Here is a 25,720-nt window from a genome sequence, read left to right as displayed (position 1 = left end):
TTCTGAAAGCACATTTAAGTGCAGGGAATTTGAAATAACCAAGGCTTTCAGGGCAGAAGAGCTTGCCAAGAATCAGGAGGAGCTGGGATGCTGAATTTGAGGAAAACAACTGCAGCAGGGGAGGTGCCTCTGGCAGAGCTGGGGGTGCAGGGCACCCCCTCCCCACCTTGCTGGGCTCAGGGGGCTGGACAGAGTGAATAAAGGAATTATTCCTGAGGGCAAATGGGCAGAGACACAAAACTTTGTGTATTTATGAATGCATCTATATAAATAAAAAAAACAGAGATGAAGCTCCAGATGCTCTGCCAAAAAGCCCCTCAAAATAGCCATAAAAGACTCAATGTGGAAGGAAGATTAAATTTTTAATTCTTTCCAGTCTTTAGCCAAAGGAATATCATGTCCATGGTGTCTGGTATGCAAAGAGATTCTGGTATGAATGAAGAAAAATACGTGTCTAATTTCAATACTGGGAATCAAGTTATTAATATACAGAGTAAAGACTGAGTGTCAGTTGCCTTAAAATAGACTCTGACTGCTATCCAAAACAACCTCATTTGCTTCCTAAGGTCTCTAGGCTCTATTTAAATATCAGATTGGAGGTTTTTGGAGTTTACCCTGTGAATGCTGCTGAGAATCCTCAAGTCTCAATAATGACTTGTAACCAACAAGCAATTGCCAGAGCAAAAATTGAAAAAGAACCAAACCAGAAAATCCCAAAATACATGTTCAGCTCTCAAAGAAAGCCACCACCTTCCTACCTGGCCAGGTTTCTTCTACAGCATGGCCAGGGGGGCTGCAGCAGCCCCAGGGCTCATCCAGCATCCTCCACACACACCAACATTGCACATAAAACATTTAAAACTATGCATAAAAGATGACAGCTGCTCTTTTTTCCAACTTGTCTATTTTTGTACTGAAACCACTTGGGTTGGAGGTGATACAACCAGCCCAAGGTGCCAGAGCATCGTGTAACAACTTGAATCACTTGGAATCCTTTTTGAACTGAGGCGTCTATTCAGCCATGAAGTCAAACTTGCAGTGGCAATCCATGCTAAGAGGAGAAACTGGAGAGAGAAATCAGTTCTCAGGCAGTAATTGAAAAGGCACAAAACCTTTCCTTTCAATATTCCACAAAGAATGTTACATTACAAAACCCAAGATACTTGGCAATTTTATGTAGCTCTAAAATTAAGTTACACTCCAAAAATATTCATGTCCATACCCACTATCCTAAAATTTTCAGTCAAATTTCATTTCCTAATGATGGTGGTCTAAAAAAGAATTGGACTGGGAAAGATGAAACATCCACAAACAAGATTTTTAAGAGCTTCAATTAGAGTTTTTTGAGAGGAAACAAAAATTAAGTGTGGATCTAGGTTCAAATATGGATCTTGGACTATCATAAACTTTGGCAAATTTGGACTCTGGGTTTTGCTGTATTTGTACATCAGAGCACAACCTTCATGTCTGACACACAAACATGGCTGTGTTTGAGAGAAAGTTAAACTTTAGTCTCTGCAAGTGCTAATGTCCCCTTTCTGATATGGACCCAAACTTTACCAGTCACTGAACATGTTATTTGATAATATTGATATTATTTACTCATTCTAAACTATCAGGTTTGAAATGCAGATTAATTCCTCTATTTCATGAGGAAATAGAAGGAAACTGAAGAAAGACTATTCTAGAGGTAGTAAATAGACTGAAATTTTACATTTTGTTTCTTTACATTGTCATTGGGAAAGAAAAGGTTGTAGGGAGAGGAAAAGTGTTCTGAAGGTTTTGTTTTGATTCTTATTACTTTTTCTTTTAGTTACTGTTAATAAATTTCTCTTTATACCCTTTTAAAGCTTTGAGCCTGCTTTGCCTTTCTCCTAATCCTACCTCACAGCAGAAAATAAGCAAGTGCACTAGTGATTAACCAACATGAACCCACCACACATCTGTAACTAAAATATCCTCCACAGAACTCTCCTCCTTTCTCTCCATGGCAGAATCCCCCTCTGCAGAAAATGAGCAGGACCACATAAACCTTATTGTTTCTCTCCTTAATTATCAAAGGCAAAGCCCCTGATGCCTGTGCTGGGGGTCATTGTGTAAAACAGTGTGAATTGCCAGACAAGCAAGAGAATTTGCATTTGCAAGGAGATGATTTTCATCAAATATCTCACTCCAGAGTTCCCCTTTGATCAAGCTGAAAGTGTTGCTAAACTGTTAGAATATTCCACAGCTATCCAAACTGCTGTGGGCATATTTGAGGCATCGATCAGCACAGCCCAGGTAAAAGCCCCTGGCTTTAGTCACAAGTCAAAGGAAATCACAAGTGCCTTGGAAGCTGGAAAAAAAGGTTGGGATTGGTGGTAAATACCTCCAAGTAAATATGATAACTGATAACATGAACCTACCAGGCAGAACAGGGAACAGCAAGAGGAGAGAGAAGGTTTGTGAGGAGAGAAAGAGAAATGGCAAAAGTAATGCAAATATTAGCCTGCATTGATATAAATGGAAGGGAAAATAATCCCTAACAGTGATGTATGAGTGCAGGTTTTTCTAACAATCCCACCAGTGCTATCCTATAGCTCAGTGTCATGACAACATTTGGAGTCTAGAGATGACATGATTGGTACATATTTATTCTAAAACACACCACACTCATTATGCTACAGCTTGTGCACACCGTCCACATAATTGCCTCCAATGATTTTCCCCAGTGCAAAATGTTATTTGCTGTAGGTCCATAAAAGCAGCTGGATGCTGTCAGATAAGACTTTATTAGAAATAGACTATACTTTTGTGAATAAAAGGAAAAAAATCTAGTGTTCACACACTGAGGTAATACATAAAAGGAGAAAGAGCATGGGAAACTAAGTTCAAACAGATTTAGGGGAAAAAAGCAGAATTAAAGGAAAGCCTGAAACACTAAGCAGCAGCAAGGCTGAGTTCCAAACTAGCTCATTGCATGAACATTTTACTTCTGAACATCTGGAGCAGAAAACTGAATATGCTCAAAAAAACCCAAGGTTTCTCTTCAGGGCAAACAAACAGTGGGAAAAAATGTAGGCAGTATGTAAATATACAGTGGAGGAATATACAGTGAAGGAATTTGCAAGAAACAACATAATATTTTCCTATTCCCAAGAAGCTGGAAGGGAGCTTGCCCATGATGACAGGGTTTTCTGAAGGAAAAGCTGGGAAATAGAAGTTTCTTGCATCATCATTCCTCTAAAAAGCACTGAGTGATCTTTTCAACTGTGTTCTAGATGGAAGCCTTCCCTGCCAAGGTAATCCCTGCTCCCAGGGGTGGCACAAACCAAACACAGGGATGTCTCCTATCATTCCAAGCTCTAAATGTGAAGGAGATAATGGTTTTCACATGTCTTGTCTAAATATACATTGGAACAGAAACTCAGAATGAGCACTGAAAGGAGTGAGCCTGCGTCTCCTGTCCACCCTGCAATAAAACTTAGCTGGGGATCTTCTCTGCTGAGTGTACAGTGAAATTGGACCCAGAAAGGGCAACATTTCCCCTGTGTGCCTGTGCAAGAGGTATGCTTATGTTTGCACAGTACTATTTAATACCTGTTACAAGGAAAGGATTCCCCCTTTAAGACTATTTTAAGACCTCTAAGAGAATTTAAAGAAATTTATGAGAAGGCTACATTCAGCCACAAGAGAGCGGTTTAGGCAGACACCTGACAGCTCTTTTTCTTAAACCATGTTGCACAAAAGCACTGCAGTTTAATAAAAAGCTCTGCAACCAATGTGGCTGGCAGATGAATACATCAGCAATGGAAGGTTATAAATGTCAGACTGGTGCATTCATAAAAACTGCACTGAAATGCTCCTGTGCCTCCTGTCCCTGCTCAGGCCCTCTGCAGGGAGGGAGCTGTGGGACACAGGGACAGGAGTCCTGCATGTCCTTGGCACCTCCTTGGCACCTGAGACTCTGGCCTTGGGCAACTGAACAAGGTAAATCTCTTCCACCCTGTGCCCAGGAAGCTTTTGGGTTCCCTCTGCCAGGTTCCAGCTGTCCTCAAGATGACACAAGAGGCTGGGTCCCACTGGAGATGCTGCTTATCACAGCAACAATGGGAATTCTCAAACACAGAACAATAAAAAATGTGTAACTTCACACTGGTAACCTGTAACCTGCATGATGCAGCAGGTTATGGGCAATATCTCTGTCTCAATCTGGAAGCAGAAAAAAGGCAAGCAAGATTGATTATTTTTTATTTACTTACTTCATTCTTGTCACAGTTTCCACAAACACATGAAATTTCATGCCTCAGTACCTGCAACCCATCTTTTGGTTTAGAAACAAATAAGGAGCTCAGTTTATGTTAGTTGAGAGAAGAATGAGATCAGGATTGAATTTTGAGACAGCTGGGACAGATTCAAAGGTTATATTTGCAGAATATGAAATATTCAGAGCTAGGCAGTCCATGGCTGTCTGTGTTCTGCTGACACATTTTGGATGGAAAGCAGAAAGCTGAACTAGAGCTTTGCACAGCCAAGAGGCTCCTACTGAAGAAGACAGTCACGTAAACTCCTATGAACTCAGACTGCTCACTTCCAGGCTATCGCCTCATTTGCCAAGAAATGGTTAAGAAATATAGCAGTTTTTAAGAATGTGAGATTAAATTTACTCTTTTTGTGAAAGCTATGTCATCAGGGTATCAGATAGTATCAGCAGAACTCAATATGCAAAATTTAAACATAAAAATTCCTCAGTGTGGCAGTGGAAATCAAAGTAACATCTGTGATACCTTACTGCTGGCAAGTTACATTTGAATGCAATGAAACCTGAACAAAAGCAGAGCAGAGATGATCTTGCAGACTTCTTAACACTGATGGCAATATATAAAGGAATCCAGGCCAGGAATTGCCTTTCAGTTCAATTCAATTCACCATTAACCACGCCCTGGTCAACAGTGCTGCAAGGATGCATTCATTAATGCAAAGTTTCCATGTTGAGTTACCCCAGGCACTTCCAGTACCCTCATTCACCCCCAAAGCCTTGTATTTGTCCACAGCACTGGTAAAACCAGTGTGAGCCCCATTCTCCCCCCGTGAAGGGAGTAAAAATAATAGTAGGTACTAGAAAATAGCACAACCAGATTTTAGTTCATTATAAAATCCATCAAACATACCAACCAACTCAAGCAATTATTTTCACATAGAAATGTTGATGAGATTGTAACAAGTTTCAGTAATGACTCACCTGGGATAGATTTGAATAAGGGCCTAAAGGGGAAAAGCTCAGTATTTCTACTGCCAACTGCTTAAGCCAAGCAGTTCCACCAGGATATTTTCTTTCCATGGAAAGAAAATCCACTATAAATTCCTACTGAAGCGTGGATGAAAAGACAACTAGAAAGATGGTTCTAAACTAGGATGAATTTACTTTGCAATATAATCTAATTATCTGTTATTTTAGCCATTTCATGAGGTTTGGAGAAAAGAATTCCTTGTTTCCACCACCAGCTTCCTTTTTTTCCCTTTTTTTAATCTCCTCAGAGGATAATTAGCTCACAGCTGCGTAACTCAGGAACGTATTTTCATCATCCCTTCAAACTGCCTGTTGCGAGCTTGGGCTCTCACAGAAGCACTACAGGATTATTTGATTCTAATAAATGCATTTGTTCCTACACCCAGAATTAATGGGTACAAGGACAGATAAACTCTGTTCCCGTCACAAAGCGATTTATTCAGTCAAGGGACAAATAAGAATAATGGTCAGAACATACGGGGAGCACCAGAGCACAGATGACTAAAGTCAAAGGCAAACCCCCCAGGGACCCACAAAGCCTCACTAGGATGCAGTTTGATGAACTTCTCGAGAGAGGGGGTAGGAAAAGGTAACTTACAGCTCAGTCACATCCTTGGGAATCCCCTTGGGCAGCATCCGCAGCCCTTTGTTGCTGCAGCGAACCACGGAGTCCACGCAGGTGCACTGGGAAGGACAAGGAGGGGAAAGCAGGCAGCTGCTCTCATCATTACCTGCACAGGGACAGAGGCAGGGTGTGAGGAAATCAGCACTGCAGCCCAAGGCCCCCACTCTGAGGGTACCTGGTGACAAGGACCAGGGAGGGGCAGCCTGAATCCAGGGTAGCCATCACAGCATTTCACACGAGATCCAACTCTTTGCATCACCCTGCCCTCATGCAAGCTCTTTAGGAAACATAAACAGATCATAAACTGAATAGACATATTTTAAAATATTATTTAATATATATATTTTTTTTCCTAAGGAGAAGCTACTTTGTAATTCTGCAAATGATAGTGCAATCCAATGTATGAATCCCAAGTCCTCCCCCCAGCAGCTGAAATGGAGAGCTTGACCAGCACATTGCCCTTAAATTAATCTAGAGAGATAATATTCACTATCTACTCTCCTTTTGGAAGACTTTTTTACAATTCAGCTTTTAGATGTTTTATTTTTTACTTTTCATTTTACACTAGATCCAGTGCTTTGGATCACCCTCCCCTCATGCAAGCTCTTTAGGCAACATAAACAGATCATAAACTGAATAGAAATATTTTAAAATATTATTTAATATTTTTTAAATATTATTTAATATTTTTAAAATATTTTTTTCCTAAGGAGAATCTACTTTGTAATCCTGCAAATTATAGTGCAATCCAATGTATGAATCCCAAGTCCTCCCCCCAGCAGCTGAAATGGAGAGCTTGACCAGCACTTTGCCCTTAAATTAATCTAGAGAGATAATATTCACTATCTACTCTCCTTTTGGAAGACTTTTTTAAAAGGTCTTCAGCTTTTAGATGTTTATTTTTTACTTTTCAAAGGCAGCCTGGCACTTTGTTTATGATCTGAATTGTAAAGCCTCATTGTTTTCAACAACGATAACCAGGCAAACAACAAACTGAAGCAGCACACTTTCAACTGCTGGCAATCCATCTGTGCACACTTAAAAATATCAACTTTCTCCAAAAATGGTTTCAAAGGTCCATAAACAGCAGATTAAATCTTGTAATTGAAGAACAATAGGGTTTCTGCAGTAGAAAGCAACGCTTTGAAGCTCAGAACATTAAAGCATGGATTTTCCCCAAAAGCAACAGGCTTTGCAAAACATAAGGCACATGCCTGCTGCAGGATCACATGGATGTGAAAGGAAACACTTCTGGCACATTCTGGGGATGACAGGGAGGGGAAGCACAAAACTGTGTGTGAGCACAGGCAGCCTGAGCTGAGACCCAGAGCTCCCAGGCTGCTCTTTCCTCCTAACTGATGCAAGGACTAATTGAGACAGATCTGGTTCTTTCTTCTCTCTGCTGGAAGCACCCATGAGCATTGAGATTAAAGAAAAAGACTGGAAGTCCTGGTAGAAGATAACAGGATTACCCCTGACTGTATGGGTAGGAATCATTTGCATTCAGAGGGCTGGGGAGGCACCACCAGACTACAGAAGAACAGAGAAGATTTTTTTTTTTCTTTTCTTCCCCACTGAGTTTAATGACTGGAAACAAAATTCAAAGTCCTTCATAAACCTGCAGAAAGAGCATGTTTTTTCAGCATATTTAATTTTCCCCTGTGTTTCACACCCTGCCACCACCTACTTTCCATTTGCCTCAATTCCAAGTTACTGCCTGACAGAGAAAGCTCCCAACTGTGGAATGACATTTCGTGCACCAGGATTCTTCTTTTCTCCCAAGTGTGGAATGTCAGTCTGTGGACCAGGATTCTGGTTGGTTTTGGGGCTTTTTCCTCTCAAATTAAAAGTGAATTATTCTTTTATGACTAAAATTGGGTCTCTTGAGCTCTGAGCTCAAGAACCTGGGCCTGTTGCCAGATTGCTTGACTAGGACAGGAATTAATTTTTACTCTAAGTAGGGAACTTCTATCACTCTTATTGTCTCTTTAGAGGTATGACTAACTGCACCTCCAGCCTCTCTGGTCTCAACAAGCTGCAAGTCAAGTTACCAGGGCATTCATCAAGCAACATTCTCCTGACTAGTTTCTCTAAAGTCTGCTTGACCAGAAGACAAAAATTACCTGGAGAATGAAAGAAATCTCAGAGTATTTTCTTTTAAACCCACATAGACCCAACGAAGCATGAAGCATCACTGAGTCATTTCAAATAATGTCTAAGGTTCTTTTTTATTTCCCTGTATGCACCTTTTACTGGTGACCTTGAACAGTATCCAAATCTAAGAGACTTTCCAAGCAAGCCAAGACTCCCACTGGTTTCAGGGTGTTAACTAAGAGTAAGGAAGGCCCAGGATTACACCAGGATTAGACAAAGCAGGGCACTTGTCTACAATAAATTAATATAATTATTAAATTTAGGTGTAGATAGCAGAAATTCAGAAAGAGGAAATCAAGAATAAAAATATATCACTGATAGAGAACAGTGATCTTCAGCTCTAGGTAGTTGCCTTTTCCACCTTCAAATCAAAATGCTTCCTGTGCAGCACTGCTTGGTAGGGAGGAGCCTTCTCAACACTAACACAAGTGCCAAAACAAACTGGACTTTCTTACCATCACAGGTGAAGTCCTGGACATCTACATCTTGGATTGGAATATCCTTCAAGAAAAAGGGCTTCAAGCAGCGTGGATTTCCACTGACAATTCTCTTCTTCCTCAGCCATTTCCCCAGCCAGGCCAAATGGCAGTTACAATTAAAGGAATTAGCCAGCAAATTACTGAAAGGGAACAAAACATGATTCCATTACACATGAACGTACAGAAATACTGAAATAACCACAGAAAGATGAGGGGCTCCCAGTCCAGGCTCTTTCCTGTGTTCTTGTGAGATCCCTCCTCCATCCTGCAGATCTGGAAAGTTCCATGCTGGTTTTATATTAGGGATTATAATTAAAATATATATATTTATGCATATATAAACATATGTTTATAAACCAAAGTGCTTAAAATTATTATTTAAACGTACTTACATCACTACCAGGGCTGGGTTTATTGTGGAATTCAACCCAAGCTACAGCTCACACCCAAATCTAAACTCACCTCACAAACTGCACCCATGTGTGCATGCATGATCTTCACCATGACCATGTACCTGCCCCAGCACTCACTCCCCTCTGTCCCACACAAACCAGAGCCAGGAGGGAGCCACTGGCAAGTGAATTTGGGGTTCCTACTGAAACAGCAAGGAAAGTGCTATACATGTACATATATATATATATATATATATATATATATATATATATATATATTTGTATACATACATATATACATATATAAAAATATACATATATACATATATACAGATAAAAGCAGCACTGTCATCTTGAGCCACTTATGAAGATTTCTCAGGTCTGGGTACCTGTGGTGAAAAGCATCTGTTCTGCTGCCTTGTAAACTTTGTGGGGTCTGCTTCAAATCTTGCTCCAGCTCCTGAACTATCTTCCATCCAGAGCTGCAGCCCAGGCATGGTGCTGTGGTGTGCAGCCCCCAAAGCAGCATCTGACACCTCCAAGAGAGGGATGGAGCCTGAACAGAGCCTGGCTCAGCAGCTCCTTCCTAACTCAAGTTCAGCTGAAGGAAAGAGGCTGAGCTCCCTGGTAAAAAGGGAGAGCTGTTTATGCTGTGTACAGAGAGAGGGAGCACCAACAGCCTCAGTCACAAAGAAGAATGAGCTGTCAGGGCCTGTGCATGCAAAATGAAGTCTCTAACCCAATATTGATGGAATATTCACATCATGTATGAATGTGCCCAAGAGTTACTATTTTGGTAGCACAGAAAGAAATATGATAATGAAATTTCTTTAAATCATAGCATATCTTTTAAGACACAAAATTTGAAGGCAAGAAACAGGCACTTCAACTGCAGGTGTAGTAGCTGAAGTAGTTTTTAAGTCTTCACTTACAAGATGCTTTCACAAACCTAAATATGCAGTCAAAATCACATTAGGACTTCAGCTAAACAATTCCTTCAGAAAACAATAGTACTGAAGACAAAAACATGTGGTACAATTGAGGTGGGGCAGTTAGAAAGCAAACCCAAAGCAACTCCTAAATTCTGTAGGTTCTAGGCCAAAATCACACAGCCACAATATGATTTACAGCTGCTCTCAGCACTGCAGCACAGCCTACTTCAATCACTGCTCTGCCCTGGAGCTCTGGGGTTAATCCCATATGGATTTAACACAGGCTTATGGACCTTGTGGAGAAAGGAGAACTGGGGAGAGCAGAAAACTCAGCATAATGTTATAAAAACACTCCACCTGCTTCACACTTGGACTCAAATGCTGCAGAAAGGTGAGAAACCCAACAGGTTACACAAGAGCTTTCATACAGAAGGTGCAAAAAAGCACTGAAAGCAACACTCTAATTCTAGCTGCTCTCCTTCTGAATTGTTTTCCATTTTCTTTAATCCATAATGGGACCACATGCAGGATGCTTTGTATATTTTCCACCCTGATAGACTTTGGCATGAGCAGAGTGCCTGAACCAAATGTCTGAACCACTGAGAGAGGCAGTGCTTCAAAGGCCATTTGTTCCACTGGTGGGAGAGAGTGAGATCATGTTCACAGAGCTGCTTCCATCACACAAATCCTCAGAACTGAATAATCTGCCACTGGGAACAAACAGCAGGTGTGTATAATCAGGGTTCTGGAAAACCAGCAGCTCTGAGGGTAAAGGATATTTTGCACATCTAGAGAGCATCTTACCAAGACTCTTCAAAAACTTTCACAAACTTTCCATCTACAAAATGCTCCATATCAAAAAATAGTAATTATCCCTGTCTAGAGGAGAGATTGTTTTGACTTAATGTAACTATCCACAAAGCCTCCTTTTCTTCTTGGCAAACACAGGTTAATGTACAATGTAAAATTTTTGGACTCTTTTAGTTTAGAAGTTGGATTATGCTTTTTCTTGGGAAGTAAGAAAGAAATAGGTTGTTACAGATAAAATTAACAAATAAACAAATCTCCCATTTAGAAATTCAAATTACTCCAGGCAGAAAAAGAACAAATTTATCTTGTCAGTAATTCCACATGATCTTCTGCCACCTTAGCAACTTTTAGATTTTTATCCTTTTCCAACTGCAGAGCAGGGATTTTTAGCTTTAATGCAGCTAATTTAATTTTTAGCTTTAATTCACACATGTCCCCACATACATGCTCTTTCCATGGCAAGGCTGTGATGCAACTTTTGATAGAAATGCAAGATGAAGTCCCTCCTTAAACTATCACATGGATAAAGAGATTTCCTACTTGACTTGAAATGGAATTGAAAGTCTGGAAAGGCTAATTGTATGTCAAAGCTTTACTGAGGAAACTGACTATTCAAGTGGAGTTCTCAAATCAGAAACAGTAATGTTGGGCAGAAAAATTGATGTGAAAACTCATCAGTAATAATCAGAGTTCCCACACATACAATAGTGATTTACCCACTCAGACAGAAACACAGCAATCAAACTTTTAGCAGAGATTTTGTACTAACATGAAATTCAGAAGTGTTTACTCAAGGACATAGACATATTTTAAAAATCAAGGGGAACTAGAAGTCTTGAGAAATGAAATATGTATATCCTACTGCAAGTGCCTCTTCAAAATTACAAAGAAGTCATAGAATATTAACTATTTAAATGGATTCCAGTGACCTGTTAGAAAAACATGCTGGAACACATCTGGATGTTTTTGAAATTAGATTGAAAATATATTCTGGAATTCAGGTTAAGTTTATACAAGAATAGTTTTATGTAATTCTGGCATTATGCAGTCATGCAGTTATTTTAATAAAAATCCATGGAAAAGCAGTTCTGCTTGCAAATATCTCCCTTGACTGTGCAAGGACTAAAAGACATGACTGAATTTTCTGTGTGAAGAACTGCTAGGGCACTTCAAATTAAGATACCACAGTGCCTAGTTTGACCAACAACAAAATAAAAATTGCAATTTTTTCTACCAAATAGGAGTTATTTCTCTATTGAAAATCATTAGACAGGGTATTATTTTCAGAGCTGTCCATGTTTTGAGAATATCAACGAGACTGACTCACAAAGGGTAAGAACAAAAGGAACAATGTTCTTTAGTGCTGCAAATATGCCAATATAAAAATGGAAATGGAACATTGCATGAATTTTTGTCTCCCATTGATAGATGTGAAAGTAAGGCACTACAGTACCCCATTAGCTCCCAAAGTGTGGGCTCAGCAGGGAAAACAGTCACACCATCCAACTTCAGTGGTGTTTGTCATCCAGTAAATCCACCTACAGCAGAGTGCTGCCATGAAATGCACAAAGCTGAATTCTGCATTTGTATGGCAAAAATCACCATGGCTCAACCCAGGGTCTAAAGAAGTCAAACCCACACCTTTTCTGCCTCTAGATCAAACACAGAATGGAAATGTGTCAAAAAACAAACTCTTCCACCAATACACAGCTAGGAACCAACAGGATTATAAATCAGTGCCAAAGACATGCATTCCAATTAGCAGCAGCTTTAATTGCTCTTGCTAGAAAGTGCAACAATCTTTTCCCACAGATGAAAAAAGAAAATGTGCTATTTTCTAACAAAATATGACAAGGACAATTCTATGAAAGGAAGGTAGGGGCTTCACAGACTGATTCAGAGAATCCCTGTCCAAAGGGAGCCACGGAGGGAAGCACAGAGAGAGCAGAGGAGCAGCAGGCACTGCCTGCAGCACAGGGACAACAACAGCTTTCAGCAAGTGCCACTTGCTTTGACCAGAGACTTGAAAACAGTCAATAAAAATAATCTGCTTGTGTTTTTCTCTTTGTCCATCAATTTTGAGGAGATTCTTGGGACTACACATGTAAAAGGAAAGAAAATTCTGTGTTCCTTATGCTGCATGGAGCTAATGCCAAAATGATAACTGATTTGTTGGTGAAAAGTTGCCACAGCAAAGGGAAAGTGTCAGCAACAAAACAGCTGAGATTCAACACCTCCTTCTTTGCCCAAACATGATGAAGAATGTTTTCCAATCCTGAAATGCAATAGGATTGAGAGTTTATTTTGACTGGACAATTAGGCTGTATTTTCAGGACAGACAATTTCCATTAACAGCAACACCAGGGTCCCCTCTCACAGTTGGAAAGAAAAGGCAGAGTTTCTTTCCATATTTATCAGTCTGTACTTTATTAAAATGGACACACTAGAAAAGCATTTTAAAGTACTTAAGAAGCATGAGAAATATTTCAAAGAATGACTGAGAAGTGTAAGAGAATTAAAATAAAGCTTAGGCTGGGATTTTCAAATTCACATTCAGTAAGACTTGACTATTTTGTCTTCTTCAGATGCTCTGAAAATCTAAAGAATCAGCTAGTAGACTTCTGATGTTTAACTAATGTAACTGAAATCCAAGAAAGCTGTTCTTACAAAATCAGGGAGCTGAGTGTGTGTTAAGCTACACTCCTTGAATCTGCAGAAATTGTTTTACATGACCTTCTCCTGCACATTGCACTGGGCCATGACACAGCAAAACAAAGTCATCCTGCCTGAGGCTGGCAACCTCCAAGTGTTTTCAGCCACTCCAGCTGAAACTATTCAATTAAAAAAAAAAATAATCACACCTTGCATCCTCCAAACCTGTGATTTCAGTAGGATGGAGTTTTCTTTCCCTAGATAATGTTTTCCATATAAACTGAAATATTGTCTTTTTTGAAAGGAAAGCATAGAAGAACCTCACCATGCCATGTTCATCCCACAAAAAATCACTTACATTGTGGACAGAGAGACCAGAGTGCTGAAGGCTCCAGGGGTGATGGTGCTGATGTGATTGTCATACAGAGACAGGAGCCTCACTGAGCTCAGGCCAGCAAAGGTGTCGTTGTTGATACAGCTGATGGAGTTGCTCCTCAGCATCCTACAAGGATTAAAAACAGGGAATTAGGAACCACTGGATAATAATTCAGGATGGGAGGTGCTTTACCAAGGGCATCAAGAGATGCTTTGGAAATCATTCTGGTTTTATTGATTGCTGAAGTAGAACACAGCTAGAGGAGGGTGAGATTCACATAAACATGGTCTTGTGAATTTAAAATGCATCTCTTCCACTCAACGTTAGAGGCTGATGGGAGCTGCACATCTGAAAGCAATATGCAATTAAAATTATTACTAGTGACAAACCTGAAATAAAAACTAAAGGCTCAATTTAATAAATATCTGAGAATAGGCTGAGATGTATTTCAGAGATCATTTGAGAAAGACTGCCAGAAGTGTGTGACAATAACAATACTGGCTGCATTACTTCTGCTCCTGTCCTGGATGTTTTTTGTATTCCACACTGCAAAAGTATAGAAGAAAACAGAATCCTCATCAAAAATCAAGGAATATTGTAGGAAAGATTTCCAGACCTGGCACAAGCTCTGGAATGTCATTATCATCATTAATTTTGAAGACAAAACCCAGTAATCATTCTATAAAATGGTCTTTGCTTGGTGCTTGTATCAGATGAATCAGTGCTGTGTTTTGGAAGATGCATCTCTGAGTTGTTATGGTAACAATGAACTCAACAATAAAGACCAATTAATCTGAAAGACTGGAGTGTCTTGTTTCACTCCAGTGCAAAAAAGGCTCATGTGTATTTGTTACACTGCAAGCCAATCAATATCTGGGTCTGTAAACATCACTGCACTGTTGTGATATTCCTACTTAGGTGAAAAATCACTCAGTAATAAAAGCACACTGCCAAAGCCCCACAGCATGCACGCAGCTCCTGCTGCTGTTGCAGTGAATTGTTGCTCCAAACTGAGGAGGGTTAACCCCTGGGTATCCAACCCCTGGCTATCCAACTCATGCAGTGAACAAGAGAAATTCAGACTCCCTCAGGAGCTTGAATTTAAATCTCAGATTGGTATCAGCCAGCTGGGCATTGAAATGCTACATCAATGCTACCTGAAAATCACCAGAGAGAGTTTAGATGTGGCTGGGAAAACACTGACAGCATCATCACAGCCATTGCCTGTTTGAACACTGCCCTGCTTTTGCATCACTGCTCTCTGTGCAGTTACCAGCAGGGGCATCACGGTCTCTGTCATTTTGGGACTGCAGCTGGGGTGAAACTGTGTCAGGAGAGACCCACAGGGCACAGAGAAACACCTTTGCCAGGTCAGGAGCACCAGCTCTAAAATGAACAAGCAGTAAATGGGAGAATAAGGCCCTTAGCAGCAGCAGGAAACCTTTCTCCTGCCCTGTATGGAATGTATCAGGCAGCAGAAGTGCAGGATGGGATAATCTGAATGCCAATATATCCTGCACAGTGATTTCTTGCATTGCAGGAACATACAGCCTTTTAAAAGCTGGACCATGACCCTGACAAATGCAGCCCCTTTGCAAAAGATTACTATTTTAATGCTGAAAGAAATTCAATTAATGGATAGCAATATGTGTCCCTCAAGCCAAACCCTTTGGTTTCATATCATGGTTCACCATGCACTGTGTGCCCTTCCTGAAAGAACACTTAGACTCACAAATCCTCATATCATGCTGTGTATATTTAGACTGCTTTATCAGCTGGGGGAAATGTAGGTCAGGTCAGCAGGATAGCTTGAATGTTAAGCATCTTTTTATTAAAAAATGCTGAATTTTGTTTAGGAGCACTGCCACAGGCTGCTTTACAGTATAAAAATTAATTTAATATCTATGGGCAGTATTTTCAAATCCCTTAGTAAAGTGCATACATTAAATTGAAGAACAGATGGCTGTAACCACAAAAAATGTTAATGGAACAGCAAAAGTTCCGTATTTGTCATCACAGAACAAAGTCCTTGAAAGGAAACTTCAGTTTCTTTTTACACTTGAGTAAGGACTGTACTAATTGTGTCATGATAGCTTCCAACATAAGTAGTATTTTTTTGCTAATGAAATTGCAGATTTTAATTGTATTTTGATTCCTTGAGTCTATTTCTTGACAGCCCTACCTAGTCAAGAGCTTTCTTTCTACAGCACAGCTCCAATTTGGGTGGAGGAACAGTGGGAGGATGGACAAAGTGATAGGAAACATGTTCCTGAATATCTTGTTTCCAGAGGAAATAACAAAATAATAAAAGCATTAAACGACTGGAAGTGCACAAATTTGACACATGACAGGTTCCCCCATCATGTCAGTGCTGTGAAAATCCGTCCATTTTACAGAAATAGCTCATAAATCTCAAACCAGAGATAGACTGAAAGCCTCAAGGCCGAGCAGCAGCACTGGCTGTGTAATTACAGATATTTTAGCAGCAGGCACTGCTGAGCCTGAGCCCTCCCACCCTGCCCAGGGAGGAGCACAGCCAGGGCTCTCACTTACAGCGTCTTCAGCCCCGTGAGGCCCCTGAACATCCTGCCATGCACGGCCTCCAGCTGGTTCTCCGTCAGGATCAGCTCCTGCACGCCCGCGGCGCCGTCGAACGCGCCCTCCCGGATCTCCTTGATCTTGTTGTTGCTCAGGTTTCTGGAAGGACACACCCAGTGACAGTAAGAAAATCAGGAGTGTTTTATTCCAAATATCACACTGGAGGGAGGGAGATAGGAAGAATTTGTTTGTTTTAGTGGCTGTCTAGAGAGAGCTATCCATCCAGCAAGGAGAGCATCCAGAAATTCAAAGGAATTCCTGCTGTTCTTACAAACAGCTCCCTTGCACTCATCAGAACCACAATTATTTCAGCCAAATCAAGATCATTTAAATTAATGCAGTTACTAGATTTTAATACCTCATGTAGTTGTTTCTTATCCATGTCTCTGGAAACAGTAAGTGGGAGTTTCCAGCATCTGATTCATGTCCATGAAGTTGTGGACAATGCTTGGGTGTGGGTGCTCATCTGGCAAGAGTCAGTTAATGCTACTGCCATTGAAATGGTGTCACAAATTGAAATATGGACCACTTTTAGTCACTGTACCATGTATCTGATACCAACTTTAGTATGTGCACTTAAATAAAAAAACATCACTCAAATGAAACAAGTATCACTTGATTGTCAATTCACAGCCACTGCAATACACAGCATTATTTTCTAAATGTTTACTCTGCCTATACAGTCACAAGATGTTTGCTTATAGATCCATATAAGAAAACTTTGATCTACAAGGTCAAATGAAGTTCTCCTGAAATGCAAAATTAATCTTTTGAATATTTCATATTTGTGAAAACCCCCATGAACAGACAATTTCTGAATGATAAAAGTGCCATCATGCATAAAAATAAATGGCATTTAATTATTTAAAACATTTATATAGAAGGCCTTAAGCACATTAAAACTTTGAGCCTGAGTCCTTCAAATATCTCCCATGATGTCCTGTATAGATTATGATGAATAATTCTATTTGTTGAGGTCTATGACAGGAAACACTGGTCTTTGTTTTACTATCTACAACAAAAAGGAGAAAGTACAAGATATATTCTTGCTCCCAAGAAGATGCTAAATTCCAACACCATTACTCATGCAGAATAGCACATTATTCCAGAAATGATCCCAGTACAGACACAGCATGAGTAATAGTTTCAAAATCCAATTCCAGGTGATATAAAACAAATGACAAGGTATCAGATTAACACCTGGGCTACCCTGCTCAGAAGAGCTGGCAACCTTACTGGGATAAAAGTTGACAGAAGACATGGAAAGAGGACAGCTTGGCCTCAGATAGAAATAATGTGGGTCTTGCTCTTTTCAGAAGTCATCACTTAATAAAATAAAATAAAAAAAAAGAGCCTTGGAAATATGTTTCATGTGGGAAACTGGAGTACACTGGTTTATGTCTGCTGAACAACTGTCAGAGAGTGGGGCCTACAGCATGTGGCCCATCACCTCTTGTGCTTTCTTGTGATCAGAAAGAATAGGAGCATGCCAGCAATCAGCCAAAAATAACATAAAAACATCTAGAAATACTTACAGGCAGATTTCTCTTTCCAGAAGTTTAGTGCTTTGTGCTAAGGCTCACATGAAGAGTTTATGTTCAGTGTCAAAGCAAGTCAAGGGAGGATATTCTGACATATGCATTTAATTTTGGGGCTCAGCTATTTCTTCAGTGGAAATGTTTATAGCTCAGCATCTCTTCTGAATGCTGGCATAAATAAATGCTCCCAAAGATGCCCCTCCTGGTAAAGATCATGCCATGATGCATATTTGCACAGAATAAGTAAGTAAATGTTTGTGGTGGGAAGGGAGGGTGAGTTGCTAAAATAGACAAAGACTTTGCAGATTGCAAACTGACCTACAGTTGTAGTTGTAAAGTTTTATTAGTTACTTTTTGCCGTATAAAAGATATTTAGGTACATATATTAAAACACGGGGGCAATTTTAATGGTCTATTAGATACTGAAGGCAGAAAAGAGCAAATATTGGAGACAAAAGCTGGGCACCATTTGCAAAGGAATTGGCACTTTATACATGTGCTAACATCTGAATTTTAATTGCTGCCAAAGGACTTCAGCAGATAGGCAACTCTGCTCATTTGAGTTAATAATGCCTGATCTTTTCAGCAAGACAGAATTACCCATAAATATGCCAGCAGCCTCAGAAGAAGCCAATTATAAATACCTTTCCCATGCAAAAGATTTGAAAGTCCAACATTATGCTGAAATCAAAGTTGCAAGGCAGAGAAAGGAGAAGCTCTGCAGTAATAAATAGGTAAAGATGTTACAGTCCTGCAATCCTGCCTGAAGTATTGTCAAAGCAGATGTTCTGCCAACCTGGATTTTGTTATTTGTCTTCCTGAGTTGGAGTTTCCCATATCAGAATGCAACAAAAAAAAAAAAAAAAAAAAGTGGTAGATGACAACATTCAGTCACCAAAAGGAAAAAAAAAAAGTTTCCTCCTAAAGTCTGAACAGCTAGAATAATAAACATGAAGAATTACATACTTTTCAGTCCAAGAGTTACCAGGAAAAATAATCAGCAGGTATAAAGCTTAAAAAATGAAAGCACTGTAACCTTTTGCCTGGTCTGCAACTCTGAGACCTCTAACTCCACCCTTCCCAGCTCTAAAAGATTCTTTTATATGTGATCATCACACTTGACAAGGAATCTTTTTATCAGAAAAAAACCTACTAAAATTTTATAGCAAACTCCCACTACAGAAAAGCCCCATCCTCTTGCAACACTGAGCTCCTACCAGGAATTCTTCTTGAAATACTGGAAGACAGTGGAAAAGAAACTGAGTGTTGAGACTCCTATGCCCTCTGGCAGGACCCAAATGGGAGCCAGCCCGACCTCAGCCTGGTAACTCCTGCAGGCTTTTTCCATAAGGACTTCCTGATTTACCCTGGTGATAACATTTAATCCTATTTCCAGACTTTTATTTTGGGCAGGAGGTCAAAATAAATTTTCAGAAAGCCTGGGTCTGCTTTATGGGGGGCTGTGAATAGGAAATGAAGAGATCAAGAAGCTATCAAGGTGACATTGTTCACACAGCTCACTTTTCAGTCACATTTTATTCACTTTATGGCTGAAGTTTATAATAATATTATTTCTGTTGATCTCATAACTTCAAGAGCAAGCTGGATTCTATTCAGAATTAACAGAAGCATCCACCCTGCTGTACCTGCTGGGGCAATGTCAGCATGGCAGCTCCCCAGTGCTGAGCTACTGACACCCCTTCCCATCTGGAAAACCCCTGAGAGAGATCTGCAGCCTCAAAAGATCTGCTTGGTCTCACCTCCAGCCCTGCACAAAACCAGCCTGTTCTGAGGGGGGTTTCCCTAGAATATCTCTGTCTGCTGGAGATGTGCTTGGAATGCTTAAGCACATGTGAGCAGGAAAATCCCAGTGCTGCTGCATTCCTCTGGAGGATGCTGAGGGGGTTTTACAGCCTTTACCAAGAGCGTGGGTTTGATGGTGTGAGCTGTTCTCAGGAGCTGCATGGCACTGAAAGCCTGAAATGCTACACACAGACAGTGAATTGCAGCCTGTGACAGCCCTGCACTCATCCAGCAGAGCAGACTGATGGCCTTGCTGTAAAAACCACACTGAGCCCAAATGGCACGAAGCACAACACAGCCCCATTTCCAGAAAATAAAGTCTGGTTCTGTGTAACAAATGACTGCAACCTCATTTGCCATGGCAAAATTCATGCTTAGGGGAGGGAACAACAGGTAACAGCTGTTTCCAAGGGCACAAACTACTTCTGCCTCCCCAGGAAACCTGATATCCTGGTGTTGAAGCTGACTCCTAGTCCACAGACTTTATCATGATTCAATTTTATTTCACGTGTAAAATGTTCAGATCCTGGTCTGACACTCCATACAGTTCAATCTAGCAGGAATACTTACAGCCAAATTAAGCCTCCAAAGGCAATTACATGCTGGAGGTGGGTTGGCAGTACCAGCTATTGGCAAGACAGCCTGACATTTCTTATAATAAAAACCATATTATATGTTCACTTTGTAACTTTGGCAAGGCTTAACTGAATGAACTGTTAGATGACCCTTTCAGGTTTTGAGGTAAACATTTTTCATTAGTCTTGTTCTCAAGAGAAGAGGTCAGTCCCCTTTCTCCCCAGCAGTGCATCAAGTATGGCAGTTCACCTCTCTATTTTGAATGTGAGCTCATTGCTGAATTTTTTCCCCTGCAGAAACAGCAGCTGGGACCTCAGTGGGAATGGCCACTGATTTCCTGTAGGCACAGGGCAGTGGGCAAGCTCCAGAGATGGCATCTGGGGGCTCCAGCCTCTGCCTGTGGGTCAGTATCCCATTTCAGCAAGTCTTTCAGGGTCTCTCTGTGCTCCCTGAGTCAGATATCTGGGGGGTTTTGGACATTGAACCTGTCATGGCCAGGGAGCCCCTGCAGGCTCCCACTGCCGTGGGAGTCCCCAGGCACTGGAAGGTTTTTTCTCTAATTAACAGCTGAGGCATTGCCAGGGAGTGGTGGGGCTCCCAGGGCTTGATTCATGCTGATTTTGGTGGCTGCTGCAGGAAATTAACTGCTGCCTTCCACAGAAGCCAAAACTTCACCTCTGTGAACGGGGATGCCTCCCCTCTCCCCATCTGACATCCCTGATGTGTTGAGTGAGATCTCCCACTGGGAACACTGGAAACACAATTCCCTGTTGTTTCTGCATTGGAAGCATAATTCCCTGTGAGCAGCAGCAGCTTCCAGCTGCCATGGCTGGAGGGCAGCAGCTCCTGGAGCCCTTTTAGGACCTCCCCAAAAAAGTCCTGGAGCTCCTCCCACTCCTAAAGAGCTCAGAAATGCATCCTTGTGTTTCTGCTGCACTCCAGGCAGATCCAAAGTGCTCTTTGCTAACCACTGCAAAATACCAGCAGCACAGTCCTGGAGCCTGAAGTTGGTGGGATGGGGATGGGACTTCAGCCTTCAGAGCCTTCAGCTTTCCCTTTGCACAGGCAAGATCAGGTAAGGCCATGCAGTAAAAACACAATAAAAGTAAAACAGGGGTCACTGGAGAACCCAGTAAATTACTTCTGGACTGGATGAGACCTGTCTAGAAGAATCTATACCAATCTTTTCATTCCACTGTAAAAAGCATTAAGCATAAAGAAAATTAAAATTTAGGTTGTGAAAACCACACTGTGTATATGGGATTTTGCAGCTAATTATTGAAGTTGATTATTTTTTTAAAGGCACATTTAGATATGTTAACCTTTTAAAAACCAGCAGGGTAATCTTAGCTATTTAATTCCTAAGTAAAATGTGGCATCACATTGCATTATGTATCTCTGACCTTTCCTTTTTTATATCAAGAATTCAATTTTGTTTTGCATTAAAATGTATTAAATCCTAGGCTGACACGTCATACAATGAGGTTCAGCTTAGGAGGACTGTTTGCAGACAAATTACAGCACAAGAGCTAATTGCATATTAGAAGTGGGGTTGTTGCAAAGGTGGTCTGACACTTCCCCTTTTTCCCCATCATTTTGACTCTCTCTGGAATTCTGCTGGAGCTTTACCAGCCACAGTGTAACCATGACTCCCTGAAATGAAGTTTATTTTCCAAGTTCCTCGGCATGGATCTGTCACAACTCCTAAACTCAAGCGAAAGACAACCAGAGGAAAAGCATTCAAATGCCCTTCAGATATCCATATTACAGATATTCAGATGCATTTTGGAAAAAAAGAGTATTTCAGAGAAAAAATAAAGAAAAATAATTATATTATTTAGGCTAATGCCCTGCCACTGCAAAGCTCTGAGCTGTTTTCTTAAGCCTAGGAGGCAATTCAATTTCCAGACAGATTCCTCCACCTGCTGTTTGCCTTTAACACTTAAGCAGACAAGGAATATATGATGAGACAGAGTCAATACTGTCAATCAAATAATAGTTAGGTTTCTGGTCCCCTGTACACACTCAAAAGTGGGGATTGGATCAATGCTCTTCCTCTCTGATTCAGCAGCAATCCCATCTGAGGCACTGCCCACATTTCCCTCCTTGCTGGGGACTTTCATTAGCAGAAGGATTTGGCCTAGTAAAGGCCAAATAATAACTTGGGTGTTTGTTTGCTTGTTTCTTCCAGGTAACCCCCCTTTTTTTTTTTTTCACAAAATGGAAGAAACAGGAAAAAAAAAGTCTAATCTGGCTTTTTAGGGATCAGGCCACTGAATAAAGTTGTGGTTGAAATGTTGGTATCCTCATATGAAAAACCACTGTTTTCAGAAAATCCCTTTAATTAAAATGGAGAAACTTCTTTAGAGCATCAGGCAGAACAAAAGATATGAGCTCAGCTACAAAGATTTCATTAAGAGCCTCTGCTTGGAGGCTGCCACTAAACCCCAGCAAGAGACCCTGTGCAGGGTGCAGATTCCTTTTGCCATGAGTTTGACCTGCTCCTGCACACCTCTGATCTCAGCAGCCACCAAGGACAGATAAAAGAATCTTTGGTTTCACAAGAAACAACTCTTAAAAATCCCTGACAATGGTTTCATGCTGGATTTATGCACAAAATACAGCCCTTGTCGAGGCATCCCTCCCTCTGAGCGATCGATGAGGACAGGAGGGACAGCACTGTACTTCCCTACTGTAACATTTAAATAAAAACAAATTATTCCAATTTTCAAAACATAAATCCTGAAGGTTTGATGAGGACAGATGCTTTCCAGTTTGTGTATACTCTTATATAGCATGCATTTTTCATTCCTGTTTACTATCTACTTACACAGGGAACAGAGCACTTAACAATGTCAACATCATTTTCTGAGTGCACTGTAGCTACAAATTATTGATCATTCATAAAACATGAGGCAAATGTTTGTGATTAGTTCCCCAAGCCTGATGGGCTGTACTTACACAGATACAGCCCCACCCCAAGCCTGCAGTGCTGCATCTGAAACTCCTGCAGAATTAAAAAGAATCCCACTACAGTTGCCTCCAAAGCCCCTGAGATCTCACAGGGACTCAAATGGCCAGGAAGCTCCAGATGGCAGAAACCACGTGAAACAAATGCAGAACAAATTGCCTGCGTTGGTTGGGTTACCTAAATTAGCTTGATCCAGACAATAAAACTTTACTAAAAGCAAACAGTTAAATGAGACACTAGCAATGGGTCCATAGGGTTAAAACTCTAAATAACTTCAGAAGGATCCATTTTGAAGACTATTAGCAGGTATCTGACATATTATTCTCTTTCTAAAACACTGCTTTTATTAAATATGTACAATACACTGTGCCAGAACTGTCAGCAGAATTATACAGCAATATTTGAATGACTGATCTATATGTTTGCTAATTTATTCTCCTCTCTAAACCAATAATGATCACCAGAAGCTGCCATTGTCCATATCTTGTAATATGATTTTCCTTTGACTATCTGAAACAACCACAGCACAGCTGGAGGCACACAATACATTTGAGAGACAAAACCAAAATGCTAAATGTCATAATCATCTCCAACAATAAGCATACAGTGGAATAAACTCTGGGACAGAATTTCTGTCAGTCTCTGAGTGAAAGACTAAGACATGTAGCCTTAAAAGCCCACTGAAATGTCAGCCTAGGGGTCTTCATCTGTCAGTGTGGTTAAACTGTGCCTGTCCATCCAACAGGGAACTCCTTCAGTTTCGTTAAACTCACATTAAAAAAGTGATTTCTACTACTGCACTACATAAATACAAAAACTCATCCCTCCCTGCTTCCTTCCAATCCAAGGCTGCCTGTATGGTAACAAGAAACTCAGACTTACATTTTCCTGAGGTTGGGCAATTTCTTGAAGAGTCCAACAGCTTCCAAAACAGAAATATCATTGTCATTGAGACGCCTGAGAGGAACAAACAGAGAGATATTTAATGCTTCCCAGATGTCTGTAAATCCATCCCTGTGACATTCAGGGCTGCCACACAGAGAACCATGACCTTTGTTAAGCAAGGCACTCCCTGCCATCTCCCCCAGACTCCTACAGGTAAAAGAGTTTAGCTTTGAAGGAAAAAGGACATAGAGGAGTATCTACAGTGAAAGCTTAGGATGCCCTAAAGAGTGTAATGCCAAAGGACAGTGTCAGAGCCCCTTCATCTCCCAGTGCATGGGAAAAGGAATTATTGAGCTAATCCATTGCACACAAACCCCCTGTGTGTGACTGAACCTCTGTGGTGCCTCTGCTACACCAGGCACGCAACTGGAGATGGGGCCATGTAACCAAAAGGGTTCTGATTTCAGCTCCTTTCCTATAAAAGTCTGCTGATCTTCAAAATGAATGTGAAGGCCACTGTCTTGGCAGGCTTGGCATGTAAAATTCATTCTCTGATTGCACATAGCTCCATTTTGCTATGCAGAGTCTTTGCTGCATTTCTGTAGATCTCTCATATTTTTTCTTGACTTCAGATCAATAATTTTTATCAGGTTTTAAATAGAATAAGTAGAATAAATACAACACTAACTCAAAAAAAAGAAAATTCTGTTTTCTACTAATGCAAGAAAAGAACCAGAATCTTCAGTTGCTAAGCAATAAAAATGTTTTCTCATACTCAAATGTCTTGAGGTTACATGAATTTAATAAGACCTGCTCCACCCAAGTAGCAGGCAATGCTGAGATGCAATGAGCTCCCAATCATAGATTCACTCAAATGGTTAAAAACACTTCTTCAATAAAAATGGCCAGGTGCAAAGGCAGAGGACTCCAAAGTAGGCTGGACAGGAAGGACACAGCTTGGGCCTGGCCAGCATTGGAGAAGGACACAGGGCTGGTGCTAAGAAAATGAAATAAAAATAGCTTTCCCATTTTCACACAGGGATAAAAGCAGGAGGTGCCTTTAACCATCTGAGTCGCTTTTACAGCCTTTAAAAATTAGAAAAACCAACAAGTGAGGCTGCAGAGCCGTGTCAGAGGCACACTCACAGGTCAGTGGTGTACTCGGGGAGGTGGGTGGGCAGCCGGGTGAGTTTCTGGTTGGAGCAGTCCACCACTGTCCCCTCACAGCGACACTTCTCGGGACACACGAGGTCCATGAAGCACTTCCCAGTGAATTTACTTCTGTAATCCTCTGAGCCTGCAATGAAAGGAAAATATATTCCAGCCAACAGTTGTTGAGAACTGCAGTGACCAGAGGTACCATGGAATCCATCCTCAGCACTGCCTCCTGTCATCCCCCAGCTCCTGCACACAGTTCTAACACTTGCCAAGGACTTGTGCTCAGCAATTTTTAAAATTACTCCCAAGACTAGTCCCTGGTTTTTCACTCTCCCCTTAACAGAATAATTCCTTGTCTAACAAGCCTACCTGTTAAGGTATTTTCCAGCAAAGTCACTTTTTTCCCATCTGGAATTTAGTCCAGCAACAAGGAAAAGGCATCTCATGAAAGAATTCAAATGACAAAAGACTTTTAAAGATACCATTTGAAAGTCCCAAATGT

At 40.8% G+C, this 25,720-nt stretch overlaps 1 protein-coding gene across 3 annotated transcripts in view; it reads right to left on the bottom strand.

The window, feature by feature from the left end:
• The window catches only part of SLIT3 (slit guidance ligand 3), a 494,398-nt gene that overhangs the window by 95,542 nt on the left and 373,136 nt on the right, over window positions 1-25,720 (bottom strand). For all 3 annotated transcript variants that reach the window (XM_071443101.1, XM_071443102.1, XM_071443103.1), the window contains 6 exons: window positions 25,207-25,357; window positions 24,058-24,132; window positions 16,243-16,386; window positions 13,672-13,815; window positions 8,504-8,667; window positions 5,868-6,000 (listed from right to left, as the gene is read on the bottom strand). In XM_071443101.1, the coding sequence (XP_071299202.1) occupies window positions 5,868-6,000; window positions 8,504-8,667; window positions 13,672-13,815; window positions 16,243-16,386; window positions 24,058-24,132; window positions 25,207-25,357 (811 nt within the window). The remainder of the gene's footprint in view (window positions 1-5,867; window positions 6,001-8,503; window positions 8,668-13,671; window positions 13,816-16,242; window positions 16,387-24,057; window positions 24,133-25,206; window positions 25,358-25,720) is intronic.

The sequence above is a fragment of the Agelaius tricolor genome, unplaced genomic scaffold (genome assembly GCF_023055355.1).
Source record: "Agelaius tricolor isolate 1412-34295 unplaced genomic scaffold, bAgeTri1.0.p SCAF_18, whole genome shotgun sequence".
Taxonomy (NCBI): Eukaryota; Metazoa; Chordata; class Aves; order Passeriformes; family Icteridae; genus Agelaius; species Agelaius tricolor.
The sequence above is the reverse complement of the archived record's forward strand: the minus strand, read 5'-3'. Positions and strand labels throughout refer to the sequence as shown.